This window comes from Pristis pectinata, unplaced genomic scaffold (genome assembly GCF_009764475.1).
Source record: "Pristis pectinata isolate sPriPec2 unplaced genomic scaffold, sPriPec2.1.pri scaffold_183_arrow_ctg1, whole genome shotgun sequence".
NCBI lineage: Eukaryota > Metazoa > Chordata > Chondrichthyes > Rhinopristiformes > Pristidae > Pristis > Pristis pectinata.
Genome location: NW_026262515.1, coordinates 1 through 26,577, shown reverse-complemented (window position 1 = coordinate 26,577; position 26,577 = coordinate 1). Strand labels below are relative to the sequence as shown.

Sequence of the window (26,577 nt, the reverse complement as noted above, 5' to 3'; positions counted from 1 at the left end):
GCGGCGCGCTCACGACAGGACAGGCCGAAGGTCCGAATCAGAAGGTCTTTGAAAGCCGGGTACTTACGTTCCTCCGGAGGGGACTGGATGAAATCACTGACCTGGGCGGCTGTCTCCTGGTCCAGAGAGCTGACCACATGGTAGTACTTTGTGTAGTCGGAGGTGATCCGCCGAAGGTGGAATTGCGCTTCGGCCTGGTGAAACCAGACGCTGGGACGAAGCGTCCAAAAGGTGGGCAGCTTGAGGGCCACTGCGTTGGATGCTGCGTTGCCGTCCATTGTGCAGGTCCAAAATCTGTTTGGACCGTCGGGGTCACCAATGTAGCGGTTGCTACTGCAGAATGAACACAAGACGCGAGTCGTAGAGTTTCAGAACAGAACTGGTTTATTTTCCCGCCTTGCCCGGGCCTTTTAAGGGAGACTGTTCCCGCCCACTCAAAACAGCAATGACATGTATGCTGCATCATCAAGTCTTTCCTGCGCATGGGTTCTCCCCGTCGCTCGGGGAAGACGAAGGCCCGCCGCCATCTTGGGCCTCGCTGCTCCGAAGCCGTGCAACCTGACTGCCGAGCTGGTTCGCTTACCCGGACGGTGAGTCGCTACAATAATGTGGTAAAATGGATCAGCTAATTTGTGGATGACACCAAGATTGGGGGCGTAGTGGACAGCGAGGAAGGCTATCAAAGCTTGCAGTGTGATCTGGATCAGCTGGGAAAATGGGCTGAAAAATGGCCGATGGAGTTTAATGCAGACAAGCGTGAGGTGATGCACCTTGGGAGGACAAACCAGGGTAAGACTTACACAGTGAATGGTCGGGCTCTGAGGTGTGCGGTAGAACAAAGGGACCAGGGAATACAGATCCGTAGTTCTTTGAAAGTGGCATCACAGGTAGATAGGGTCATAAAGAGAGCTTTTGGCACTTTGGCCTTCAGAGATCAGGGCATTGAGTTCAGGAGTTGGGATGTTGTGTTGAATTTGTACGAGACATTGGTGAGGCTGAATTTGGAGGATTGTGTGCAGTTCTGGTCACCTACCTACAGGAAAGATATCAATAAGTTTGAAGGAGTGCAGAGAAAATTTACAAGGATGTTGCTGGAACTTGAGGACCTGAGTTACAGGGAAAGGTTGAATAAGTTAGGACTTTATTCCCTGGAACGCAGGAGAATGAGTCACAGAGTCATAGAGCACTACAGCACAGAAACAGGCCCTTCAGCCCATCTTGTCCATGCTGACCTGACCTTCTGCCTAGTCCCATCTACCTGCACCTGGACCATATCCCTCCAAACCCCTCCCATCCATGGACCTATCCAAACATCTCTTAAAAGTTACAATTGAGCCCGCATCCACCACTTCTACTGGCAGCTCGTTCCACACTCGCACCACCCTCTGAGTGAAGGTTCCCCCTCAGATTCCCCTGAAATATTTCACCTTTCACCATGGACCCATGACCTCTAGTTCTAGTCTCACCCCACCTGAGGGGAAAAAGCCTGCATGCATTCACCCTATCCATACCCCTCATAACATTGTATGAGGTGAGGTAACGTCCATAAGATCTCCCCTCAGTCTCCTGAATCTCAGCCCAAGGACCAGTCCCAACCTTCTCCATGATTATCTTGACACCAGTGGAATTGGTTCTCGATTTGTGACAGAACACACAGAAATGTGTTCTTGCACTGTCAGCTGCCCTGTGGTTCCTGGATGACTCAGAGTGAAAGTCCACAATCTCCCTGTGCCTTCTGGAGTTGGAGGACAGACCTTCCTCAGCGTCGGACAGCCAACACCAGGGTTCTGCTGCTCTGGGTCACAGACACCCGTCAAACCACCATGTCCACAGATATCGCCGTGGTCCTGCTCCTTCTCCTGATGGCTGGTATGGTGACCGACTCTCCGCCTGCAGTTTCCACAACCTCCTCCTCCCCCTGTCCCTCTCCATCGCAAGCCTTTCTCCACCAGACCTGAGCCCTCCCGGTAAATTCTGCTCCCGCCCTCCCCCATCTCTCCCCGAAGGCTGACATTGCCCAGGGGATAGGGAAACGGGAACCGTGCACGGTGCTCCCAATGTGGGTCTGACCCGGGGATAGGGAGACGGGAACTGTGCACGATGGTCCCGGTGTGGGGCTGATCCAGGGATACGGAGACAGGAACCGTGCACGGTGCTCTGATCCATTTTGATGCCTGGATTTACCTCTGCCTCAACCTGTGCCACTCCCCCAACGAGTCAACGTTCCCCTGCGCACCAAAGCTGATCTCTCCCTGGTTTTTATTTTCCTTCAGGCTCCTGCTCGGCTGGAACAAACTTCCGCTTGTCCTCTGCCCAGATGTTGGCCACTGAGGGCTTCCCAGTCACCCTGGAGTGCCGGTTTTCCCGCAAGATTGATGATCGCTACCTGATCTGGGGGTACGTGCCTCCCAGGACCAACAGCATGCAGAAGCTGCTCTACTGGAGCCCAGGCTCTCAGGAGCCCATCTTCCTCTCTGGTGGCCCCCATCGTTACGTGGCCTCCAAGAACTTCAGGCGCTCCGTCATGTCGCTGCGGATCTCCAATGCCACCGCGCGGGATGCCACCCGGTACTTCTGCCAGGTCTCCAACCACCTGTGGGATATTAACGCCACTGACTGGTGCGGCTGCGGGGTCTCACTCGCTGTCAAGCCGGGTGAGTCCAGGGCCCGCCTGCTCCTGGGGGTCAGTTCTTCTCTGTGGCAGGTTCTCCTCCCACACCCCACCTCATCACAACCCCCTCCCGGAACCGTCCACCACAGGTACAGACCATCCTGCCCATGACGTCAATGGTAGGACTCTGAGCAGCGCGGAGGAACAGAGGGAGCTCGGGGTCGACATCCATGGGTCCCTCAAGGTTGCCACGCAGGTCGATAGGGTGGTTAAGAAGGTATATGGTGTACTGTCCTTCATTAGTCAGGGGATTGAGTTCAAGAGCTGCAAGGTAATGTTGCAGCTCTACAGAACTCTGGTCAGACCACACTTGGAGTTAGAGACCCCTTCCTTCCCTTTATTCCACGGTCCACTGCCCTCTCCTACTGGATTCCTCCTTCGTCAGCCCTTCGCCTCTTCTATTGATCACCTCTCAGCTTCTTACATCTCCCCCCTCCTCCCCCACCCAGCTACCTTCCCCCTCTCACCTGGTCTCACCTCTCCCCTGCCTGCGTGTTCTCCTCCCCCTCCCCCCACCTTCCTATTCTGGCTTCTGCCCTCTTCCTCTCTGGTCCTGACGAAGGGTCTCAGCCCGAAACATCGACTGTTTATTTCCCTCCAAAGATGGTGCCTGACCTGCTGAGTCCCTCCAGCATTTTTTGTGTGTGTTACTTGGAGTGTTGTGTTCAGTTCTGGTCGCCTCATTATAGGAAGGATGTGGGAGCTTTAGAGAGGGTGCAGAGGAGATTTACCAGGATGTTGCCTGGATTGGAGAGCATGTCTCATGAGGATAGGTTGAGCGAGCTAGGGCTTTTCTCTTTGGAGAGGAGATGAGAGGTGACTTGAGGTGTATAAGATTATGATAAGATCTTTATTAGTCACACGTACATCGAAACACACAGTGAACTGCATCTGTTCGCGTAGAGTGTTCTGGGGGCAGCCCCCAAGTGTCACCATGCCTCCGGCGCCAACACAGCATGCCCACAACTTCCTAACCCGTATGTCTTTGGAATGTGGGAGGAAACCGGAGCACCCGGAGGAAACCCACGCAGACACAGGGAGAATGTACAAACTCCTTACAGACAGTGGCTGGAATTGAACCTAATGAGATGCATCGATAGGGTGGACAGTCGGCACCTTTTCCCCAGGGCGGCAATGGCCAATACCAGAGGACATCTGTTTAAGGTCAGAGGAGGAAAGTTTAGGGGAGATGTACAATGTACAAGGCACGGTCAGTCAGTCTGCAGACGGCACCACAATAGGTGGTGTCGTCCACAGTGAAGGTGGTGATCAGGGTTTACAGGGGGGTCTCGATCAGCTGGGTCAGTGGGCCGAGGAACGGCAGATGGACTTTAGTTCGGATCAGTGTGAGGTGTTGCGTTTTGGGAAGACAAATGAGGGTCGGACTTTCCCGGTGAACAGCAAGGCCCCGGGGAGTGTTGTAGAACAGAGGGATTCAGGGGTACAGGGACACGGAGTCACAGAGTCACCCCTCATGGAAACAGGCCCTTCGGCCCAACCAGTCCCTGCCGACCCAGATCCCCATCTTAGCTGGTCCCATCTGCCGGCGTTTGGCCCGTATCCCTCTGAACCTTCCCCGTCCACGGACCTGTCCGAGTGTCTGTTAAACGTTGTTGATGTTCCTGCCTCACCCACTCCCTCTGGCAGCTCGTTCCACACACGGACCACCCTCTGGGTGAGGAAGTTGCCCCTCAGGTCCCCATTAAATCTCCCCCCTCTCACCGTAAACTGGTGCCCCCATCTATACCCCTCATGGCTTTATACACCTCTATAAGGTAACCCCTCAGTCTCCAACCTGCCCAACCTCTCTGCATAACTCGGTCCCTCGAGTCCCGGCAACATCCTTGTAAATCTTTTCTGTACTCTGTTTAGTTTAATGGCATCTTTCCTACAGCAGGGTGACCAGAACTGAACACAGTACCTTTCACAATGCTGTAATTCTGCCCTCCCTACCACCCCTCTGGCACTACCCTCCATGCAAAAGACTTGCCCCTCAGATAAAACACAGACCAGGAGCGTGAACTGTGAGGGGTTTATAGGAGGTTTGTGAAGTCATGAGGAGCACACATAGGGTAGATCGCACAGTCTTTTCCCCAGGGTTGGGGATCTAAAAACAAGAGGGTGCAGATTTAAGGTGAGAGGGGATTGGGACTGGTTTATTATTGTCACTTGTACCGAGGTCCAGTGAAAAACTTGTCTTGCATACTGATCGTACAGGTCAATTCATTACACAGTGCACTGAGGTAGTACAAGGTAAAACAATACAGAGTGCAGAGTAAAGTGTCACAGATATAGAGAAAGCGCAGTGCAATAAAGGTGCAAGGTCACAACGAGGTAGATCGTGAGGTTAAGAATCCACCTTATCGTACCAGGGGACCGTTCAGGATAGAAGCTGTTCTTGAGCCTGGGGGTACGTGCTTTCAGGCTTTTGTATCTCCTGCCCGATGGGAGAGGGGAGAAGAGAGAATGTCTGGGGTGGGTGGGGTCTTTGATTATGTTGCCTGCTTTACTGCGGCAGTGAGAAGTGTAGACAGGGTCCATGGAGGGGAGGCTGGTTTCCATGATGTGCTGGGCTGTGTCCACAGCTCTCTGTGGTCTCTTGCGGTCGCGGGCAGAGCAGTTGCCGTCCCAAGCAGGAAAGCATCCAGATAGGGTGTTTTCTATGGCGAATCGATAAAAGTTGGTGAGGGTCAGAGGGGACATGTTGAACTTCTTTAGCCTCCTGAGGAAGTAGAGGTGCTGGTGAACTTTCTTGGCCATGACGTCTCTGTGGTTGGACCAGGACAGGCTATTGGTGATGTTCTCTCCTAGGAACTTGAAGCTCTCAACCCTCTTGAACTCAGCACCGTTGATGTAAACAGGAACATATGCACCGCGCCCCTTTCCTGAAGTCAATGACCAGCTCTTTTGTTTTGCTGATGTTGAGGGAAAGGTTGTTGTCATGACACCATGTCACTAAGCTCTCTCTCTCCTTCCTGTACTCTGACTCATCGTTAGTTGAGATACGGCCCACTACGGTGGTATCATCTGCAAACTTGTAGATGGAGTTAGAGCAGGGGCAACTTCCTCACCCAGAGGGTGGTCCGTGTGTGGAACGAGCTGCCAGAGGGAGTGGGTGAGGCAGGAACATTAACAACGTTTAACAGACACTCGGACAGGTCCATGGATGGGGAAGGTTCAGAGGGATACGGGCCAAATGCAGGCAGGTGGGACCGGCTTAGACAGGGATCATGGTCAGCATGGACCTGTTAGGCTGAAGGGCCTGTTTCCCTGCTGTGTGACTCTATTCAGGCCCTTTGGCCCACCATGTCTGTAATGAACTTGATACCAAGTTAAACCAATCCCATCTCCCCGCACAATGTCCATCTCCCTCCACTCCCTGCACATCTATGGGCCTGTCTAACAGACTGTCAAACCCCTCGATCGTATCTGCCTCCACCCCCACCCCTGGCAGCACATTCCAGGCACCCACCGCTCCCTGTGTAAAACACCCGCCACACACATCTCCCCCCCTCTCACCTTAAACCCACGCCCTCTAGTATTGGACATTTCCACCCTGGGGAATAGACCGTGACCACCCACCCTATCGACACCCCTCGTGGTTTTATAAACCTCCATAAAGTCCCCCCTCAGCCTCCTTCGCTCCGGGGAAAACAGTCCCAGCCTGTCCGGTCTCCCCCTATAACTCCAGTCCCGGGAACATCCTGGTGAACCTTTCCTGCTCCCTCTCCGGCTCAATCCAGAAGAATGAGAGGGAATCTTATGGAAACATATAATGTTATGAAAGGGAGAGATAGGATAGAGGCAGGAACATTGTTTCCACTGGGAGGTGAGACAAGAACCAGGGGACATCGTCTCAAGAGTCGGGGGAGTAGATTTAGGATGGTATTGGTATTGGTATTGGTTTATTATTGTCACTTGTACTGAGGTCCAGTGAAAAACTTGTCTTGCAAACCGATTGTACAGATCAATTCACTACACAGTGCAGTTACATTGAGTCAGTACAGAGTGCATTGATGTAGTACAGGTAAAAACAATAACAGTACAGAGTAAAGTGTCACAGCTACAGAGAAAGTGCAGTGCAATAAGGTGCAAGGTCACAACAAGGTAGATCGTGAGGACAGAGTCCACAACGAGGAGAAACTGCTTTTCCCAGAGAGTAGTGAATCTGTGGAATTCTCTGCCCAGGGAAGCAGTAGAAGCTCCCTCATTAAATATATTTAATGCACAGTTGGATAGATTTTTGCATAGTGGGGGAATTAAGGGTGATGGGGAAAAGGCAGGTAGGTGGATCTGAGTCCACGGCCGGACCAGCCATGATCTTATTGAATGTTATTGATGTTATTGATGGGCCAGATGGTCTCCTCCTGCTGTTTTTGATGATCTCATTTACAACAGAATCTCGTGTTTCCTGCCAGGATCTGCCATGACCACAGGATCCAAATTCCCCACCCTCATTCCTACCAGCTGTGGAGAATTGCAAGACACTGTCAGGGGAAGAGGAAGTTCTGACGGCCCATCAACGCAAGAGGGCATTCCTGGCCAGGAGGGTTAAACAGGGGCGGAGCAGACGGAGAGATAGAGAGTCACAATGAGAGGGTACAGCAGTGGTGAACACGGACCTGTCCGAGTGTCTGTTAAACGTTGTTAACGTTCCTGCCTCACCCACTCCCTCTGGCAGCTCGTTCCACACACGGACCACCCTCTGGGTGAGGAAGTTGCCCCCTCGGGTCCCCATTAAATCTCCCCCTCTCACCTTAAACCTGTGCCCTCTGGTTCTTGATTCCCCAACCCTGGGGAACAGACTGTGCACATTCACCCTATCGATGCCCCTCGTGGGTTTATACACCTCTATAAGGTCACACCTCACACTCCAAGGAATAAAGTCCCAACCTGCCCGACCTCTCTCCATAACACAAGCCATTGAGTGCAGTGGTGACTCTCTGTTCACCACTGCTGTACCCTCTCACTGTGACTCTCTCTCCCTGGGATTGTTCACCACTGCTGGTTCAGAGGGATGTGAACCAAACGTGGGCAGATGGGACCGGCTTGGGTGGCAATCTTGGTCGACCTCTCTCCGTAACTCAGTCCCTCGAGTCCCGGCAACATCATCGTAAATCTCCCTCTGTGCTCTTTTCCAGCTCAATGACATCTTCCCCACAGCAGGGCGACCAGAACTGAACACAGTTCTCCAAGTGCGGCCTCACCAACGTCCTGTACAACTGCAACGTCACCTCCCGGCTCCTGTCCTCAGTGCCCTGACCGGTGAAGGCCAGCGTGCCGAACGCCTTCTTCACCGCCCCGTCTACCTGTGATCCCACTCTCAGGGGAACCGTGTCCCTGTACCCCTGGGTCCCTCTGTTCTACAACACTCCCCGGGGCCCTGCCACTCACTGGGAAAGTCCAACCCTCATTTGTCTTCCCAAAACGCAACACCTCTCACTGATCCGAACTAAAGTCCATCTGCCGTTCCTCTGCCCACTGACCCAGCTGATCGAGACCCCCCCATAAACCCTGATCACCACCTTCACTGTGGACGACACCACTTATTGTAGTATCGTCTGCAAACTTAGTGACCGTGTCTTGCAGATAAAATAAGGTTTCTTTATTAGTCACGTACATCGAAACACACAGTGAAATGCATCTTTTGCGTAGAGTGTTCTGGGGGCAGCCCACAAGTGTCGCCACACTTCTGGCACCAACGTAGCATGTCCACAACTTCCTAACCCGTACGCCTTTGGAATGTGGGAGGAAACCCATGCAGACATGGGGAGAACATACAAACTCCTTACAGACAGCGGCGGAAATTGAACCCGGGTCGCTGGCGCTGTAATAGTGTTACGCTAACCACTACACTACTGTGCTTTGTACATTCACATCCACATCATTGATCCAGATGTCAAACATCAATGGGCACAGTCTTGCTGCGGAGGTGTTAATTGGTAAATTGGTCTATTATTCTCATACCTACCAAAGTACAGTGAAGAACCTTTGTTCTGCTTGCCATCCAGACAGATCATTCCAATCACAAGTACATTGAGGTGGTACAGGGTAAAACAATACAGGTTGCAAATAAAGTGTCACCGTTGTAGGCCGTATCTCAAACAGCGATGAGTCATGTTACAGGAAGGAGAGAGAGAGCTTAGTGGAATGGTGTCAGGACAACAACCTTTCCCTCAATGTCAGCAAAACAAAAGAGCTGGTCATTGACTTCAGGAAAGGGGGCGGTGTACATGCTCCTGTCTACATCAACGGTGCTGAGGTCGAGAGGGTTGGGATCAAGTTCCTGGGAGTGAACATCACCAACAGCCTGTCCTGGTCAAATCACGCAGAAGCCACGGCCAAGAAAGCTCACCAGCGCCTCTACTTCCTCAGGAGGCTAAAAGAAATGCGGTTTGTCCCCTTTGACTCTCACCAACTTTTATCGATGCAGCATAGAAAGCATCCTATCAGGATCATTCATGGCTTGGGATGGCAACTGCTCTGCCCAGGACTGCAAGAAACTGCAGAGATTTGTGGACACAGCCCAACGCATCATGGACACCACCAGGGCACGTACCACCAGACTTAAGGACAGCTTCTACCCCACTGTGATAAGACTATTGAACAGTTCCCTTATACGATGAGATGGACTCTGACCTCACGGTCTACCTTGTTGTGACCTTGCACCTTATTGCACTGCACTTTCTCTGTAGCTGTGACACTTTACTCTGTACTGTTATTGCTTTTACCTGTACTACATCAATGCACCCTGTACTAACCCAATGTAATTGCACTGTGTAATGAATTGACCTGTACGATCGGTATGCAAGACAAGTTTTTCACTGGACCTTGGTACAAGTGACTATAATGAACCAATTCCAATACCAATACCAGTTACAGAGAAAGTGCAGTGCAGGCAGACAGTAAGGTGCAAGGGCCACTTGGTGGATCAAGAGTTCATCTTTATTGTAGAAGAGTCTTATAACAGTGGGATAGAATCTGTCCTTGAGCCTGGTGGTACATACTTTTAGGCTTTTGTATCTTCTGCCCGATGGGAGGCAGGAGAAGAGAGAATGTCCAGGGTGGGTGAGGTCTTTGATTATGTCGGCTGCTTCACTGAGGCAGCGGGAAGTGTAGACAGAGTCCAAGGAGGGGAGGCTGGTTTCCGTGATGTGCTGGGCTGTGTCCACAACTCTCTGCGGTTTCTTGTGGTCCCGGGCAGAGCAGTTGCCGTCCCCAGCCGGGATGCATTCGGATAGGATGCTTTCTGTGGGGCATCGGTAAAAGTTGGTGAGAGTCAGAGGGGACGTGCCGAACTTATCACCTGTTGCTGGTGTTCAGTTGAGCAGGTCACTCAGGAGGTGACAGAACATCTGTCCCCAGGGGTGGATGGGGTCGCCTCGGCCTGGGGACAGACCCCTCCACTGTTACCCAGCCTGGCGCAGCATCTGAGGCGGCTCTGAACCCACGGGAAATGGGGGCTGGGGTGTGCCCGATCCATCCCTCTCTCCCCACGAGAACACAGGACATGGAACAGTACAGCCAGAATGGCCCTTCGGTCCACAATGTTGTGTCAAACTAACAATGCTGGTGAGTTCTAACTAAACTAATACCTTCTCCCTGCACAGTGTCCACATCCCTCCACTCCCTGCTCATCCCTGTATCAAACCCCTCCATCGTATCTGCCTCCACCCCCACCCTTGGCAGCACATTCCAGGCACCCACCGCTCTCTGTGTAAAAAACCCGCCCCGCACATCTCCTCTGAACTCTCCCCCCCTCACCTTAAACCCACGCCCTCTGGTATTGGACGTTTCCACCCTAGGGGAAAAGATACCGGCTGTCTACTCTCTCTGTGCCTCTTGTCATCTTATAAACCTCCATCAGGTCTCCCCTCAGCCTCCGCCGCTCCAGAGAGAACAACCCAAGTCTGTCCGAACTCTCCTCATAGCTCACGCCCTCTAATCCAGGCAACATCCTGCTGAACCTCTCCCGCATCCTCTCCAAAGCTCCCACGGGCGACCAGCACTGCACACAATGCTCCAAGTGTGACCTGACCAGAGTTTTATACAGCTGCAACGTGACTTCCCGACTCTTGTACTCTACGCCCCGACCGATGAAGGCCAGCGGGCCGTATGCCTTCCTCACCGCCCTGTCGACCTGTGCGGCCACTTTCAGGGGAGCTGTGGACGTGGACCCCAGGATCCCTCTGCACACCAACACTGTTAAGGGTCCTGCCATTAACTGTGTCCTGTCCCCTTTACATCTGACCTCCCAAAGTGCAACACCTCACATTTGCCCGGATTAAACTCCATCTGCCGTTTCTCTGCCCGTATCTGTAACTGATCCACATCCCGCTGTATCCTTGGGCAACCTTCTACACCGTCCACAACACCACCGATCGTTGTATCGTCTGCGAACTTACCACCCCACCCATCCACGTTTTCATCCAAGTCATTTCTATACATCACAGACAGCAGAGGTCCCAGTACGGATCCCCGCAGAACACCACGGCCCACCGGCCTCCAACCAGAATAAGTCCCATTGACCACCACCTTCTGTCTTCTGTGGAGAAGCCAGTCCTGGATCCAAACGGCCAAGTCACCGTGGATCCCATCATCTTAATCTTCTGGATGAGCCTCCCACGTGGGACCTTGTCACTCACCCTGACCTCTCTCCTCTGTCCCACCCCCCCCTCCCTCCAGTTCGGGCTCCCAGGGTCCGTCTGCTGACCCCTTTTGAGGGGGAGAAGGTCTGGGCAACGAGGGCCACTCTCACCTGCGAGGCAGAGGGGTTTTACCCCGGAGAAATCTCCTACCAATGGATGGTCAATTGGAAGTCGCACTCGGTGACCCCGGAGCACGGAGAGCCCGCCAGGAAGAGCGACGGAACCTACATCAGCAACAGCCGGATACATATCCCCTTTCCGCAGTGGGATCAGGTCAGGAATGTGCACTGCATCGTCACCCATGTCTCCTCCACCTTGCCCCTGATCCGGACGGTCAGCAGGAGTGAGGGTAAGTTGAAGACCTCCCCAAAAACTATTGAGTGAAGCTCTCTCCACCCCGTCCCGTCACACACACAAACCCTGAACCCCCCTCCCTCCCCTCCACCACGTCTCCGTGTCCCCCTCCCTCCCCCACGCCCCCGACTCTGTGACCCCCTCCCTCCCCTACATCCCTCCCCGTCTCCATGATCCCCTCCCCCCTACACCTCTCCCCTCACACACACAAACTCTGTCCCCCTCCCTCCCCTCCAACCCTCCCCGTCTCTGTAATCCTTCCCTCCCCTCCACCCCTCCCCACCTCGGTGACCTGTTCCGGCCCCTACAATCCTCCCCATCTCCAGGACACCTCTGGCCCCGACAGCCCTCCCCGTCTCCCTGACCCACTCGGGCCCCTACACACCCCCGTCTCTGTGACCCCCTCCATCCCCCATACCACTCACTGTATCAACACAGGGCTCTGGGCAGAGTGTGGGGTGTTGGACTCAATATGTTGCTCCTACATCGGGCTAGTACAGGTTAGACTGGCTGAATAGTCACAGAGTCACACATCAGGGAAACAGGCCCTTCGGCCCATCCGGTCCGTGCCGACCCAGATTCTAATCTAAGTCAGTCCCACCTGCCCGCGTTTGGCCCGTATCCCTCTGAACCTTCCCCGTCCACGGACCTGTCCGAGTGTCTGTTAAACGTTGTTGATGTTCCTGCCTCACCCACTCCCTCTGGCAGCTCGTTCCACACACGGACCACCCTCTGGGTGAGGAAGTTGCCCCTCAGGGTCCCCATTAAATCTCCCCCCCTCTCACCTTAAACCTGTGCCCTCTGGTTCTTGATTCCCCAACCCTGGGGAACAGACTGTGACCGCCCACCCTATCGATGCCCCTCGTGGGTTTATACACCTCTATAAGGTCCCCCCATCACGCTCCAAGGAATAAAGTCCCAACCTGCCCGACCTCTCTCCATAACACAAGCCATTGAGTGCAGTGGTGACTCTCTGTTCACCCCTGCTGTACCCTCTCACTGTGACTCCCTCTCTCTCCCTGGGACTGTTCACCACTGCTGTACGCTCTCACTGTGACTCTCTTTCCCGGGGACTGTTCACCACCGCTGGTTCAGAGGGATGTGGACCAAACGTGGGCAGATGGGACCGGCTTGGGTGGCAATCTTGGTCAACCTCTCTCCATAACTCAGTCCCTCGAGTCCCGGCAACATCATCGTAAATCTCCCTCTGCGCTCATTCCCAGCTCAATGGCATCTTCCCCACAGCAGGGCGACCAGAACTGAACACAGTTCTCCAAGTGCGGCCTCACCGACGTCCTGTACAACTGCGACCTCACCTCCCGACTCCTGTCCTCAGTGCCCTGACCGGTGAAGGCCAGCGTGCCGAACGCTTTCTTCACCGCCTTGTCTACCTGTGACCCCACATTTGGGGAACTGTGTCCCTGTACCCCTGGATCCCTCTGTTCTACAACACTCCCCGGGGCCCTGCCGTTCACTGGGAAAGTCTGACCCTCATTTGTCTTCCCAAAACGCAACACCTCGCACTGACCCGAACTAAAGTCCATCTGCCGTTCCTCAGCCCACTGACCCAGCTGATCGAGACCCCCCTGTAAACCCTGATAACCACCTTTCACCACGTCTCACTGACCATGCCTTGTCCATCCACATCATTGATCCAGATGTCAAACAGCTACGGGCCCAGCACCGAGCCCTGGGGAACACCACTAGTCCCAGGCCCCCAGTCCGAGAGACAACCCTCCACCCTCCCCCTCTGCTTCCTGCCGTCGAGCCCACTGTGGGTCCAGACAGCTGGCTGTCCCTGGGTCCCCTGTGATCCAACCTTCCAGAGCAGCCCACCGTGTGGGACCTTAGCAAACTCCATTCAAAAAATATCCCCCAACTGCCCTCATCAACGTCCTCCCTCCCAACCCCCACACCCTCCCCCGGTACCCCGTGGAGATTCTGGTCTCCCAGCAGAATCCCCACCTCGCGGGAGAGTAGGTGATGCGGTGCGATGTTTAACCCCTGTCTCTCAGTTCTACCCCCACAGTCACCCAGCTCTTTCCTCCTCCCCCCACCGCGGACACCCCCCACGGATGGACGCAGCGTCTCCCTCACCTGTGGGGCCACCGGATTCTACCCCGGAACCATCTCCCTCAGCTGGGAGGTGGATGGCGAGCCGGTGGGGTCAGGGGTCTGGGACACGGGGCCAGTGTTGACCCCCAACGGGACCTACCTCACAATCAGCACTCTGAACACACCTCGCTGGCTCTGGAGCTCGGGAGCCCGCTACACCTGTCAGATCGCCCACCAGACCCAGGGGGAGCCCATCAGGAAGCACATCAGTCTCAGCGGTGAGTGGGTGGGACGGTTCAACGTTTCCAGCCCAACGTACGTCTCCCTACCCGCCTGGGTCAGACCCACACCGGGAGAACTGTGCACGGTTCCCAACTCCCTATCCCTGGGTCAGACCCACACCGGGAGCACCGTGCACGGTTCCCGTGTCCCCATCCCTGGGTCAGACCCACACCGGGAGCACCGTGCACGGTTCCCGTGTCCCTATCCCTGGGTCAGACCCACACCGGGAGCACCGTGTACGGTTCCCGTTTCCGTACCCCTGGGTCAGACCCACACCGGGAGCACCGTGCACGGTTCCCGTCTCCCTATCCCCGGGTCAGACCCACGCCGGGAGCACCGTGCACGGTTCCTGTCTCCGTATCCCTGGGTCTGAAACACACCGGGAGCACCGCGCACGGTTTCTGTCTCTCTGTTCCTTGGTGTGAATCACACCAGGAACACCGAGAGGACCTGCATCGCCAACTGTCCGTAACAGTCGGATAAACATTTCTGTTCCAGATCTGGATCCGGTTGAGAGTGTCAGCTGTCCCACTCCAAATGTTCCCTCAACAACGCTCCCCCCCACGGAGACATTCACAACACCGGTCGGTAAGTCACGATTTCCCCTGAAATCGCAGTGAAGCTCCCGGCACACCGTCCATGCTTGTTCCCATGTCCCTCCCCATCTCCATCACCCCCTCCCTCCCCACCCTGTCTCCGTGATCCCCTCCCTCCCCTACACCCATCTCCGTCTCCATGACCCCCTACCTCCCTCCCCTACACCCCTCCCTCCCCTCCAACCTGACTCCTTCACCCCCTCACTCCCCTGGAGCCCTCCCCATCTCCGTGACCCCTTCCCTTCCTTACACCCCAACTCTATCTCGCACTCCATCCCCGACACCCCTCCCCATCTCTGTCACCCCTCCCTCCCCTCCCATCTCTGATGGGTGGCACGGTAGCGTAGCGGTCAGCACGACGCTATTACAGCGCCAGCGATCGGGGTTCGATTCCTGCCGCTGTCTGTAAGGAGTTTGTATGTTCTCCCCGTGTCTGCGTGGGTTTCCTCCGGGTGCTCCGGTTTCCTGCCACATTCCAAAGATGTACAGGTAGGTTAATATGGGTTTAAAATGGGTGGCGCAGACTCGGGCCGAAGGGCTGGTTACCACGCTGTAAATAAAATTGAAAAAAAATTTAAAACTCCATCACCCCTCCCTCCCCTACAATCCTCCCCTTCTCCGCCATCCCGTCCCTTCCCTAAAACCCTCCCCATCTGAGACCCCCTCGCTCCCCCAGACCCCTCTATGTCTCTGTGACCCCCTCCCAGTTACCGACACATGAACTGTTGGTTTTCAGTGTGAGGGTCAGGAGGTAATATAAACGGGGGTGGGGGGTGTGGCGGGGGGGCAGACACCGCGGGAGTGGGGTCCAAGGTCAGAGGGAACGAGGGGGACGTGCACCGTGAATGGACAGGGAACTGGGGCGCTGTCTCAACACAGGGCTGCTGGGTGGGCTGCCCTCAATGGAGACCCAATACACTAGGCTAGTACAGGCCGGAGGGGCCAAACGTCCCCCTCCCCACCCCCACACCCTCCCCCGGTACCCCTGCGGAGATTCCGGTCTCCCAGCTGAATCCCCACCCTGCGGGAGAGTAGGTGACGCGATGCGATGTTTAACCCCCGTCTCTCAGTTCTACCCCCACAGTCACCCAGCTCTTTCCTCCTCCCCCCACCGCGGACACCCCCCACGGACGGACGCAGCGTCTCCCTCACCTGTGGGGCCACCGGATTCTACCCCGGAACCATCTCTCTCAGCTGGGAGGTGGATGGGGAGCCTGTAGGGTCAGGGGTCTGGGACACGGGGCCGGTGTTGACCCCCAATGGGACCTACCTCACCATCAGCAGACTGAACACGCCTCACTCGCTCTGGAGTTCGGGAGCCCGCTACACCTGTCAGATCGCCCACCAGACCCAGGGGGAGCCCATCAGGAAGCACATCAGTCTCAGCGGTGAGTGGGTGGGGCGGTTCAACATTTCCAGCCCAACGTACGTCTTCCTACCCGCCCGGGTCAGACCCACACCAGGAGCACCGTGCACGGTTCCCGTCTCCCTGTCCCTGGGTCAGACCCACACCGGGAGCACCGTGCACGGTTCCCGTCTCCCTGTCCCCGGGTCAGACCCACACCGGGAGCACCGTGCACTGTTCCTGACTCCCTGTCCCGGGGTCAGGCCCACACCGGGAGCACCGTGCACGGTTCCCGTCTCCCTATCCCTGGGTCAGACCCACACCGGGAGCACCGTGCACGGTTCCCGCCTCCCTGTCCCTGGGTCAGACCCACACCGGGAGCACCGTGCACAGTTCCCGTCTCCCTGTCCCTGGGTCAGACCCGCACCGGGAGCACCGTGCACGGTTCCCATCTCCCTATCCCTGGGTCAGACCCACACCGGGAGCACCGTGCACGGTTCCCATCTCCCTGTCCCTGGGTCAGACCCACACCAGGGCACCGTGCACGGTTCCCGTCTCCCTGTCCCTGGGTCAGACCCGCACCGGGAGCACTGAGGGAACCTGCAGCACCAACAGTTGATTCTATCTGGATGAACATTCAGTCACTAACAGTTGGATAAACATTCCTGTTCCAGATCTGGATCCGGTCTGGACCGTCACCTGTCCTACCCCTCACAATCCCTCAGCAACACCGCCCATGGAGACGCTCACCACACCAGCTGGTAAGTCACGATCCAGAATACTGGAGGGTGGGGAACGTTGTGCCCTTATTGAAGAAGGGCGGCAAAGAGAAACCTGGGAGCCGTGGATCACATCTGTGGTGGGGACGTTACTGGAGGGGATTCTGAGGGATCAGACGGACGTACGTCTGGGAAGACGGGGGGTGATTTCAGTGAGGACTTTGGTGAGGTCCCACACGGTGGGCTGCTCTGGAAGGTTGGGTCGCAGGGGACCCAGGGACAGCCGGCTGACTGGACCCACAGTGGGCTCGACGGCAGGAAGCAGAGGGGGATGGTGGAGGGTTGTCTCTCGGACTGGGGTCCGGGACTAGTGGTGTTCCCCTGGGCTCGGTGCTGGGCCCGTTGCTGTTTGACATTCATAGAACATAGACCAGTAGAGCACAGTACAGGTCCTTCGGACCACCATGTTGTACCGACCTATATAAACCTACTCTATGATCAATCTAACCCTTTCCTCATGCACAGCCCACAACCCTCCAGTTTTTTTACATCCATGTTGTTATCAAAGAGTCTTTTAAATGTCCCTGTTGTATCAGCCTCTCCCACCACCCCCGGCAGTGTGTTCCAGGCACCCACCGCTCTCTGTGTAAAGAACCTATCTCTGACATCTCACCTGAACATTCCTCCTCTGACCTTAAACGGACATCCTCTGGTATTGGCCATTGCCGCCCTGGGGAAAAGGTGCTGGCTGTCCACTCTGTCTGTGCCCCTCATAACCCTGTACACCTCTATCACATCACCTCTTATCCTGCGTTGCTCCAAAGAGAAAAGCCCTAGCTCGCTCAACCTATCCTCATGAGACATGCTCTCCAATCCAGGCAACATCCTGGTAAATCCCCTCTGCACCGTCTCTAAAGCTTCCACACCCTTCCTATAATGAGGCGACCAGAACTGAACACAACACTCCAAGTAACACACACAAAAAGTGCTGGAGGGACTCAGCAGGTCAGGCAGCATCTGTGGAGGGAAATAAACAGTCGATGTTTCGGGCCGAGGCCCTTCGTCAGGACCGGAGAGGAAGAGGGCAGAAGCTAGAATAGGAAGGTGGGGGGAGGGGGAGGAGAACACGCAGGCAGGGGAGAGGTGAGACCAGGTGAGAGGGGGAAGGTAGCTGGGTGGGGGGGGGGGAGATGTAAGAAGCTGAGAGGTGATCAATAGAAGAGGCGAAGGGCTGACGAAGGAGGAATCTGGTAGGAGAGGGCAGTGGACCGTGGAATAAAGGGAAGGAAGGGGTCTCTAACTCCAAGTGTGCTCTGTCCAGAGTTCTGTAGAGCTGCAACATTACCTCGCAAGCTCAATACCCCGACTAATGAAGGACAGTACACCATACACCTCCTTAACCACCCAGTCAACTTGCATGGCAACATTGAGGGATCAATGGACATGGATCCCAAGATCCCTCTGTTCCTCCACACTGCTCAGAATCCTGCCATTAACCTTGTATTCCGCCTTCAAGTTCGATCTTCCCAATGATTTGGATATGAATGTTCAAGGCATGGTCCATAAGTTTGTAGGTGACACTACAATAGGTGGTGTCGTCCACAGTGAAGGTGGTGATCAGGGTTTATGGGGGGGTCTCAATCAGCTGGTCAGTGGGCCGAGGAACGGAAGATGGAGTTTAGTTCGGGTCAGTGCGAGGTGTTGCGTTTTAGGAAGACAAATGAGGGTCGGACTTTCCCAGTGAACGGCAGGGCCCTGGGGAGTGTCGTAGAACAGAGGGACCCAGGGGTACAGGGACACGGTTCCCCTAAGAGTGGGGTCACAGGTAGACGGGGCGGTGAAGAAGGCGTTGGGCACGCTGGCCTTCACCGGTCAGGGCACTGAGTACAGGAGTCGGGAGGTGATGTCGCAGTTGTACAGGACGTCGGTGAGGCCGCACTTGGAGAACTGTGTTCAGTTCTGGTTGCCCTGCTGTGGGGAAGATGCCGTCGAGCTGGAAAGAGCGCAGAGGGAGATTTACGAGGATGTTGAAGAACATCTGGAGGAACTCAGCGCGCCAGGCAGCATCCGTGGGGAAAAGCAGGCGGTCAACGTTTCAGGTCAGGACCCTTCTTCAGGACTGAAGATAGGAAAAGCGGAAGCCCAATATATAGGAAGGAAAAGCAGAGCAGTGATAGGTGGACAAAAGAGGGGAGGCGGGGTGGGTACAGGGTGGTGATAGGTAGATGCAGGTAAGAGGCAGGATGAGTGTGTTTGACACATTTTGTTCTCCGGCAGATATCGATCCCCTGACCAAGTTCCTGGGAGAGCTGGCCTGGTACTGGATTGCAGCTGGTATCGGTGGGCTGGTCCTCTACACTGGGATCGTCCTGTGCATTTCCCATGGTGTGTGGACCTGTCGACAGAGGAAGAGGAGTTCGTTTTCCCATCTCGGTGGGTTGTCTTCCTGGGTTCTTGGCTCACGGTGAGGAGGGGGTGGTGGGGGGCAATGTGGGTGGGTCTGGGGTCTGGGGTTCGGACACCGGGGACGGACAGGGACAGGGGTCGGGGACAGGATCCAGGGATGGATGGGGGTTGGGGATCGGGGACAGACACGGACGGGGATCAGAGACCCGGGACTGGGGACCGGGGATGGCCATGGGGTGGGGGGTTCTGAGGAGGCGGCTGAATTGACTGGAGGTTTTGTGCCCCCAGGTTCCGGCACAGACTCCTGCTGGGCAAACTCGGAAATCCCGATGGAGAAGGTTGGAGCGGACGGCAGGAAAGGGTAGGTGGGGGCAGGAGAGGTGGGGAGGGGGGCTGGTGAACGAGCCTGCATCTTCGGTGTGTGTGACACAGACTACTCCACCCTGGGGCGCGTTCAGTGTGTGTAACACAGGCTACACCGCCCTGGGGCGCGTTCAGTGTGTGTAACGCAGGCTACACTGCCCTGGGACACGGTCAGTGTGTGTAATGCAGGCTACACTGCCCTGGGGCATGTTCAGCATGTGTAACGCAGGCTAAACTGCCCTGGGGTGCGCTCAATGTGTGTAATGCAGGCTACACCACCCTGGGGCATGGTTAGTGTGTGTAACACAGGCTACACTGCCCTGGGATGCATTCAGTGTGTGTAACGCAGGCTACATCACCCTGGCCTGCGTTCAGTGCGTGTAACGCAGGCTACACCGCCCTGGGGTGCGCTCAGTGTGCGTAATGCAGGAGGCAGTGTGTAAGTTTCACCTTGCAGAGTCTAAACAAGGCACATTTGCAAATTGTTACCAGTTAATTGGCTGATTAACAGCAGCAAATAAAAGAAAGGGAGGTAAAACTGAAGTGGCCAGTGTTAGAGTCGGGGAACTGAGGCTTTGGTGAGGCGAGATTAAGGTAAGTTTCCTTCTGTCTTCCTTTCTCTGAATTTTCCTTTAGTGCCAGGCCGGAGTCATGAGAAGGGCTCCAGTATCGGTGGTGTGCTTAGATTGTGAGGTGTGGGAGTTCTGGGAGACGTCCAGTCTCCCTGATAACCACATCTGCACGAGGTGCATCCAGCTGCAGCTCCTTACAGACTGTGTTAGGGAACTGCAGCTGCGGCTGGATGACCTTCGGCTCCTACGGGATAATGAGGAATTCATAGATAAGAGCTACAGGGAGGCAGTCACTCTGAAGCTGCAGGAGGTGGGTGACTGGGTGAAGGACGGAGAATAGGCAGATAGTGCAAAGTACCCCTGTGGCTGTTCCCCTCAATAACAGGTCTACCGCTTTGGATACTGTTGGGGGGTGGGGACCTACCGGGGAAAGCTGCAGTGACCAGGTCTCTGGCACTGAGCCTGGTCGTGTGGTGCAGAAGGGAAGGGGGCAGAAGAGGAGAGTGGTAGTGATAGGGGATCCCATAGTAAGGGGGGCAGACAGGAGATTCTGAGGGCGTGAAAGAGACTCCCGGATGGTACGTTGCCTCCCTGGTGCCAGGGTCAGGGACATCTCGGATCAGGTTCACAGCCCTCTGAAGGGGGATGGTGAACAGCCAGAGGTCGTGATGCATATTGGCACCAATGACATAGGTAGGAAAAGAGATGAGGTCCTGAAGAGGGAATATAGGGAGTTAGGTAGGAAGTTGAAAAGCAGGACCTCAAGGGTAGAACACAGAAACATAAAAAAACTACAGCACAGTTCAGGCCCTTTGGCCTGCAAAGCTGTGCCAAACATGTCCCTACCCTAGAAATTACTAGGCTTACCCATAGCCGCCTATTTTTCTCAACTCCATGTACCTATCCAACAGTCTCTTGAAAGACCCTATCATATCCGCCTCCACCACTGTTTCCGGCAGCCCATTCCCCGCATTCACTGCTCTCTGAGTAAAAACTTACCCCTGACATCTCCTCTGTACCTGCTCCCCAGCACCTTAAACCTATGTCCTCTTGTGGCCACCATTTCAGCCCTGGGGAAAAGCCTCTGACTATCCACACGATCAACACCTCTCATCATCATATACACCTCTATCAGGTCCCCCCTCATCCTCCATCGCTCCAAGGAGAAAAGGCCGAGTTCCCTCAACCTGCTTTCATAAGGCATGCTCTGCATCCCAGGCAGCATCCTTGTAAATCTCCTCTGCACCCTCTCTATGGCTTCCACATCTTTCCTGTAGTGAGGCGACCAGAACTGAGCACAATACTCCAAGTGGGGTCTGACCAGGGACCTATATAGCTGCAACAATATCTCTCAGCTCCTAAATTCAATTCCCAGATCGATGAAGGACAATACACCATATGCCTTCTCAACCGCAGAGTCAACCTGCGCAGCTGCTTTGAGTGTCCTATGGACTCGGACCCCAAGATCCCTCTGATCCTCCACACTGCCAAGAGTCCTACCATTAATACTATATTCTGCCATCATATTTGACCTACCAACATGAACCACTTCACACTTATCTGACTTGAACTGCATCTGCCACTTCTCAGCCCAACTTTGCATCCTATTGAACTCACGCTGTAATCTCTGGATTGCTGCCTGTGCCATGTACCAGTGAGATCAAGAATAGGATGACTTGGCAGATAAATGTGTGGCTGAGAAATTGGTGCAGGGGGCAGGGTTTCAGATTTGTGGATCACTAGGATCTCTTCTGGGGGAGGTACTACCTGTACAAAAGGGACGGGTTACACCTGAACTGGAGGGGGACCAATATTCTTGCAGGCAGGTTTGCTAGAACTGTTGGGGAGGGTTTAAACTAGTTTGGCAGGGGGATGGGATCCAGGGTGATAGGTCAGTGGGTGGTTCATTTACTATATAAGTAGACGCAGAGTGTAGAAAGACTGAGGAAGGAGAGGCAGTTGAAAGGGCAAAATGCAGTCAGTTGGATGGGCTGAAGTGTGTCTGCTTTAATGAGAGATCAGGAACAAGGCTGATGAACTCATCGTGGGTAAGTACATGGAACTATGACGTGGTGGCCATTACAGAGACTTGGCTGGCGCAAGTCCAGGAATGGCTGCTGGATATTCCGGCGTTTAGATATTTCAAAAGGGACAGGGGCGGAGGTAAAAGAGGTGGGGGAGTGGCTTTGCTGATCAGGGGCAGTGTCACAGCTGTAGAAAGGGAGGACGTCCTGGAGGGATCATCCACTGAGTCAGGGTGGGTGGAAGTCAGAAACAGGAAGGGAGCTAAAGGGAGTATTCTGCAGACCCCACCCCCCACCCCACCCCAGTAGCAGCAGAGACACTGAGGAGCAGATCGGGAGGCAGATTTTGGAGAGGTGCAAAAATAACATGGTTGCTCTCAAGGGTGATTTCAACTTCCCTAATATTGATTGGCACCTCCTCAGTGTAAAAGGGATAGATGGGCCAGTTTGTTTAGTGTGTACAGGAAGGATTCCTGAGACAGTATGTGGACAGGCTGACTAGAGGAGAGGCCATTCTGGACCTGGTACTAGACAATGAGCCTGATCAGGTTTCTGATCTCAGTGGGAGAGCATTCTGGAGGCAGTGACCATAACTCCTTGACCTTTACCATAGCCTTGGAGAGGGATAGGAGCAGATGATATGGGAAAGTATTTAACTGGGGGAGGGGGAATTATGATGCTATGAGGCAGGAACTTGGGAGCGTAAATTGGGAACAGATGCTCTTGGGGAAGTGCACAGCGGAAATGTGGAGGTTGTTTAATAAATGCTTGCATGGGCTCTGGATAGGTTTGTCCCATTGAGGCAGGGTAAGAATGATAGAGTGAAGGAACCGTGGTTGACAAGAGATGTAGAAAATCTTGTCAAGAGGAAGAAAGAAGCTTACCTGAGGTTTAGAAAGCATGGATCAGACAGGGCTCTGGAGAGTTACAAGGCAGCCAGGAGGGAGCTTAAGAATGGACTTAGGAGAGCTAGAAGAGGGCATGAGAAGCCCTTGGTGAGTAGGATTAAGGAAAACCCCAAGGCATTCTACATCTATGTAAAGAATAGGAGGATGACTCGAGTAAGGGTAGGACCGATCAGAGTTAAGAGGAAATGTGCCTGGAGTTGGAAGAGGTAGAGGAGGTCCTTAGTGAATACTTTGCTTCAGTATTCAGGAGGATGAGGGGAGACATGATAGAGGTATACAAGATATTGAGAGGAATAGAGTGGACAGCCAGTGCCTCTTTCCCAGGGCACCAATGCTCAATACAAGAGGACATGGCTTTTAAGGTAATGGGTGGGAAGTTCAAGGGAGATGTCAGAGGGAGGTTCTTCACCCAGAGAGTGGTTGGTGCATGGAATGCGCTGCCTGGGGTGGTGGTGGAGGCTGATACATTGGTCAAGTTCAAGAGATTGTTAGATAAGCATATGGAGGAATTTAAAATCGAGGGATACGTGGGAGGAAGGGGTTAGATAGTCTTAGGTGAGGTTTGAAGGGTGGCACAACATGGTGGGCCGAAGGGCCTGTATTGTGCTGTATTGTTCTATGGTATTCACCAGAGAGAGAGAGACCTTGACGTGCGTGAGGATGGTGTACGACAGGCTGATATGCCAGGGCATGTCCACGTGAGGAAAGCGGATGTGCTGGAACTTTTGAAAAACATTAGGATAGATAAGTCACTGGGGCCGGACGGGATATATCCAAGGTCATTATGGGAAGCGAGGGATGAGATTGCTGAGCCTTAGGTGATGATCTTCATGTCCTCGCTGGCCACAGGAGTAGTGCCAGATGATTGAAGGGTGGCAAATGTTAAATCTTGTTTAAGAAAGGGAGTAGGGATAACCCTGGGAATTACAGACCAGTGAGTCTTACTCTGGTCAGACCACACTTGGAGTATTGTGTTCAGTTCTGGTCGCCTCATTATAGGAAGGATGTGGAAGCTTTAGAGAGGGTGCAGAGGAGATTTACCAGGATGCTGCCTGGATTGGAGACCATGTCCCATGAGGATAGGTTGAGCGAGCTGGGGCTTAAGAGGTGACTTGATAGAGGTGTACAAGATGATAAGAGGCATAGATCAAATGGACAGTCAGACTTTTCCCCAGGGCGACAATGGCTAACACGAGGGGACATAATTTTAAGGTCATTGGAGGAAGCTATAAGGGGGATGTCAGGGGTAAGTTTGTTTTTACACAGAGTGGTGGGTGCGTGGAACGCACTGCCAGCAGAGGTTGTGGGGGCAGGTACATTAGGGACACTTAAGAGGCTCTTAGATAGCTCCCCATTTCTCTATCATTCATGTGGCTATGTGGGAGGGAAGGGTTAGATAGATCTTAGAGCAGGATAAAAATGTCAGCACAACATTTGTGGGCCAAAGGGCCTGTACTGTGCTGTAGTGTTCTATGTTTTAACACAGGTTACACAAACCTGGGACGCATTCAGTGTTGTCTTTTAACACAAGCTACACCAGCCTTGGGCATGTTCAGTGTGTGTAACACAGGCTACACAACCCAGTCCTACGTTCAGCATATGTGGCACAGGTTATACAAGACGGATCTGCATTCAGTGTGTGTAACACAGGCTACATCACCCTGGCCTGTGTTTAGTGTGCGTAACACAGGTGATACAAAAGTGGGGTGCATTAAGTTTGTGTAAGGCTACAGGACCTCCTCTTTGGGAACGAGGCCGGGCAGGTAACTGAGGTGTCAGTCAGGGAGCACGTTGGCTCCAGTGACCATGATTCTATTAGTCTGAAGACAGTGATAGAAAAGGATAGAACAGGTCTACAGGCCAACAGGTCCTAAACTGGAGCAGGGTAATTTTGGGGGAATGAGACAGGATCTCGCGGAGGTCGACTGGATGAGCCTGTTTGAAGGGAAAGGAACCAACAGCAAGCGGGAGGCTCTTCAGTGAGAAATCAGGGCAGCACGTTCCTGATGGGCTGAAGGGTAAACCCGGCAAGTGTGGGGAACCTTGGCTGACGAGGGCTACTGAGGCTCTGGTCAGGAAAAAGAATGAAGCTTGTGCTGGGTTTGGGAGGTCGGAGACGAGTGAATCCCTTGAAGACGGTGAAAAGGTTCAGAATACGCAAGAGGGAAAGCAGGAGGGCAGAGTGAGGGTGTGAGATGGATCTGACAGGTAGGGTTGCAGAAAATCCCAAGAGGTTCTATCAATACGTTGAGAGTGAGAGGGTGGTTCAGGAGAGAGCAGATCCCAGTTGAGATCAGCAGGGCTGCCCGTGTCTCTGGGTGCAGGAGACGGGTGGGATTTTTAACAAGTATTTCTCCTCGGTGTTTACTGAGGAGAAAAAATCATGGTTGCTCAAGAGATGCGGGAAACAAGTGGAGATGGTTTTGAGAACATCTGTATCACCAGGGAGGAGGTTTTGGCAGCCTGACAGTGCATTGAGGTGGATAAATCCCCAGGGCCTGACCGAGTGCATCTTAGGACTTTGCGGGAGATGAGAGGAGAAATTGTGGAGGCCCTTGCGGAGATACTTGCTTCCTCGTTAGACACTGGTGAAGTTCCTGAAGACTGGAAGGTGGCTAATGTTGTTCCGGTTGTTTGAGAAAGGCAGCAAGGACAAGCCAGGGATCTACAGGCTGGTCAGCCTGACGTCAGTGGTGGGGCAGTTACTGGAGGGGATTCTGAGGGACAGGATCTACCAGCATTTGGATCAACAGAGTCTGATTAGGAGGAGTCAGCACGGCTTTGTGTGTAGGAAGTTGTGTTTGATGAAACTTAGTTTTTGGAAGAGGTGACCAAAAGGGTAGACGAGGGGAGGGTAGTGTATGTTGTCTATCTGGACTTTAGCAAGGCCTTTGACAAGGTCCCACATGGGAGGCTGGTCTGGAAGGTTAGTTTCCATAGAATCCAGGGAGATGAGGGGGAAACACGGAATTGGGACTAGCTGGCTGGGCACCATGGTCAGCAGGGACTGGTTGGGCTGAAGGGCCTGTATCCATGCTGTGTTGTTCTGTGACTCTGCATGACTCTCTACACGAGCCTGGAGTTGGGTCTGCATTGCACAAACCTGAAACAGCGCAGGCTGTCGTGGACTGTGCGTGTCCCATCCTAGACCCGCAGAGGGGGCCAGCACAGAAACAGGCCCTTTGGCTCATCACGTCCATACCAACCCTTCCCACCTCCACCAATCCCACTTACCCACGAGGACCACGTCCCTCGACACTCCACCTCCTCGAGGGTCTCGCTAAATGCCTCCTAAACACAAGCGACTGCACCTGATTCCACCCCCTCCTCTGGCAGCGAGTTCCACATACCAACCCCTCTCTGTGGGGGAAACCCACCCCTCAGATCCCCTTCACATCTCCTCCCACTCCCCCCCTCACCCCACCTTAAGCCCACACCCTGCGACAAAGTCTCTGACTGTCTTGCCCTCTCTGTGCCTCTCACCCCCTCCATCGGGATCCCCCCTCAGCCTCTTGCTGCTCCGGGGAGAACAGTCTCTCCCTGGAACTAAGGTCCTCTGACCCTGGTCAACCTCCTGCACACCCTCTCTGACACAACCCTTCCTGTAACGGGGTGACCAGAACCGTACACAGTA

The 26,577-nt window shown here is 54.3% G+C and overlaps 1 protein-coding gene across 1 annotated transcript; it reads left to right on the top strand.

Annotated features, from left to right (window-relative positions):
* Positions 1–1,738: 1,738 nt before the first annotated feature.
* On the top strand, positions 1,739–19,437 carry LOC127567198 (immunoglobulin gamma-1 heavy chain-like; the record flags this gene model as incomplete). The annotated part of the gene is made up of 9 exons (XM_052009886.1): positions 1,739–1,869; positions 2,274–2,654; positions 11,357–11,668; positions 13,689–14,006; positions 14,509–14,598; positions 15,677–15,994; positions 16,626–16,712; positions 18,948–19,103; positions 19,365–19,437. Coding segments are annotated over exons 1-9 (1,781 nt in total), but the record flags the coding sequence as incomplete, so codon positions are not given.
* Positions 19,438–26,577: the final 7,140 nt, after the last annotated feature.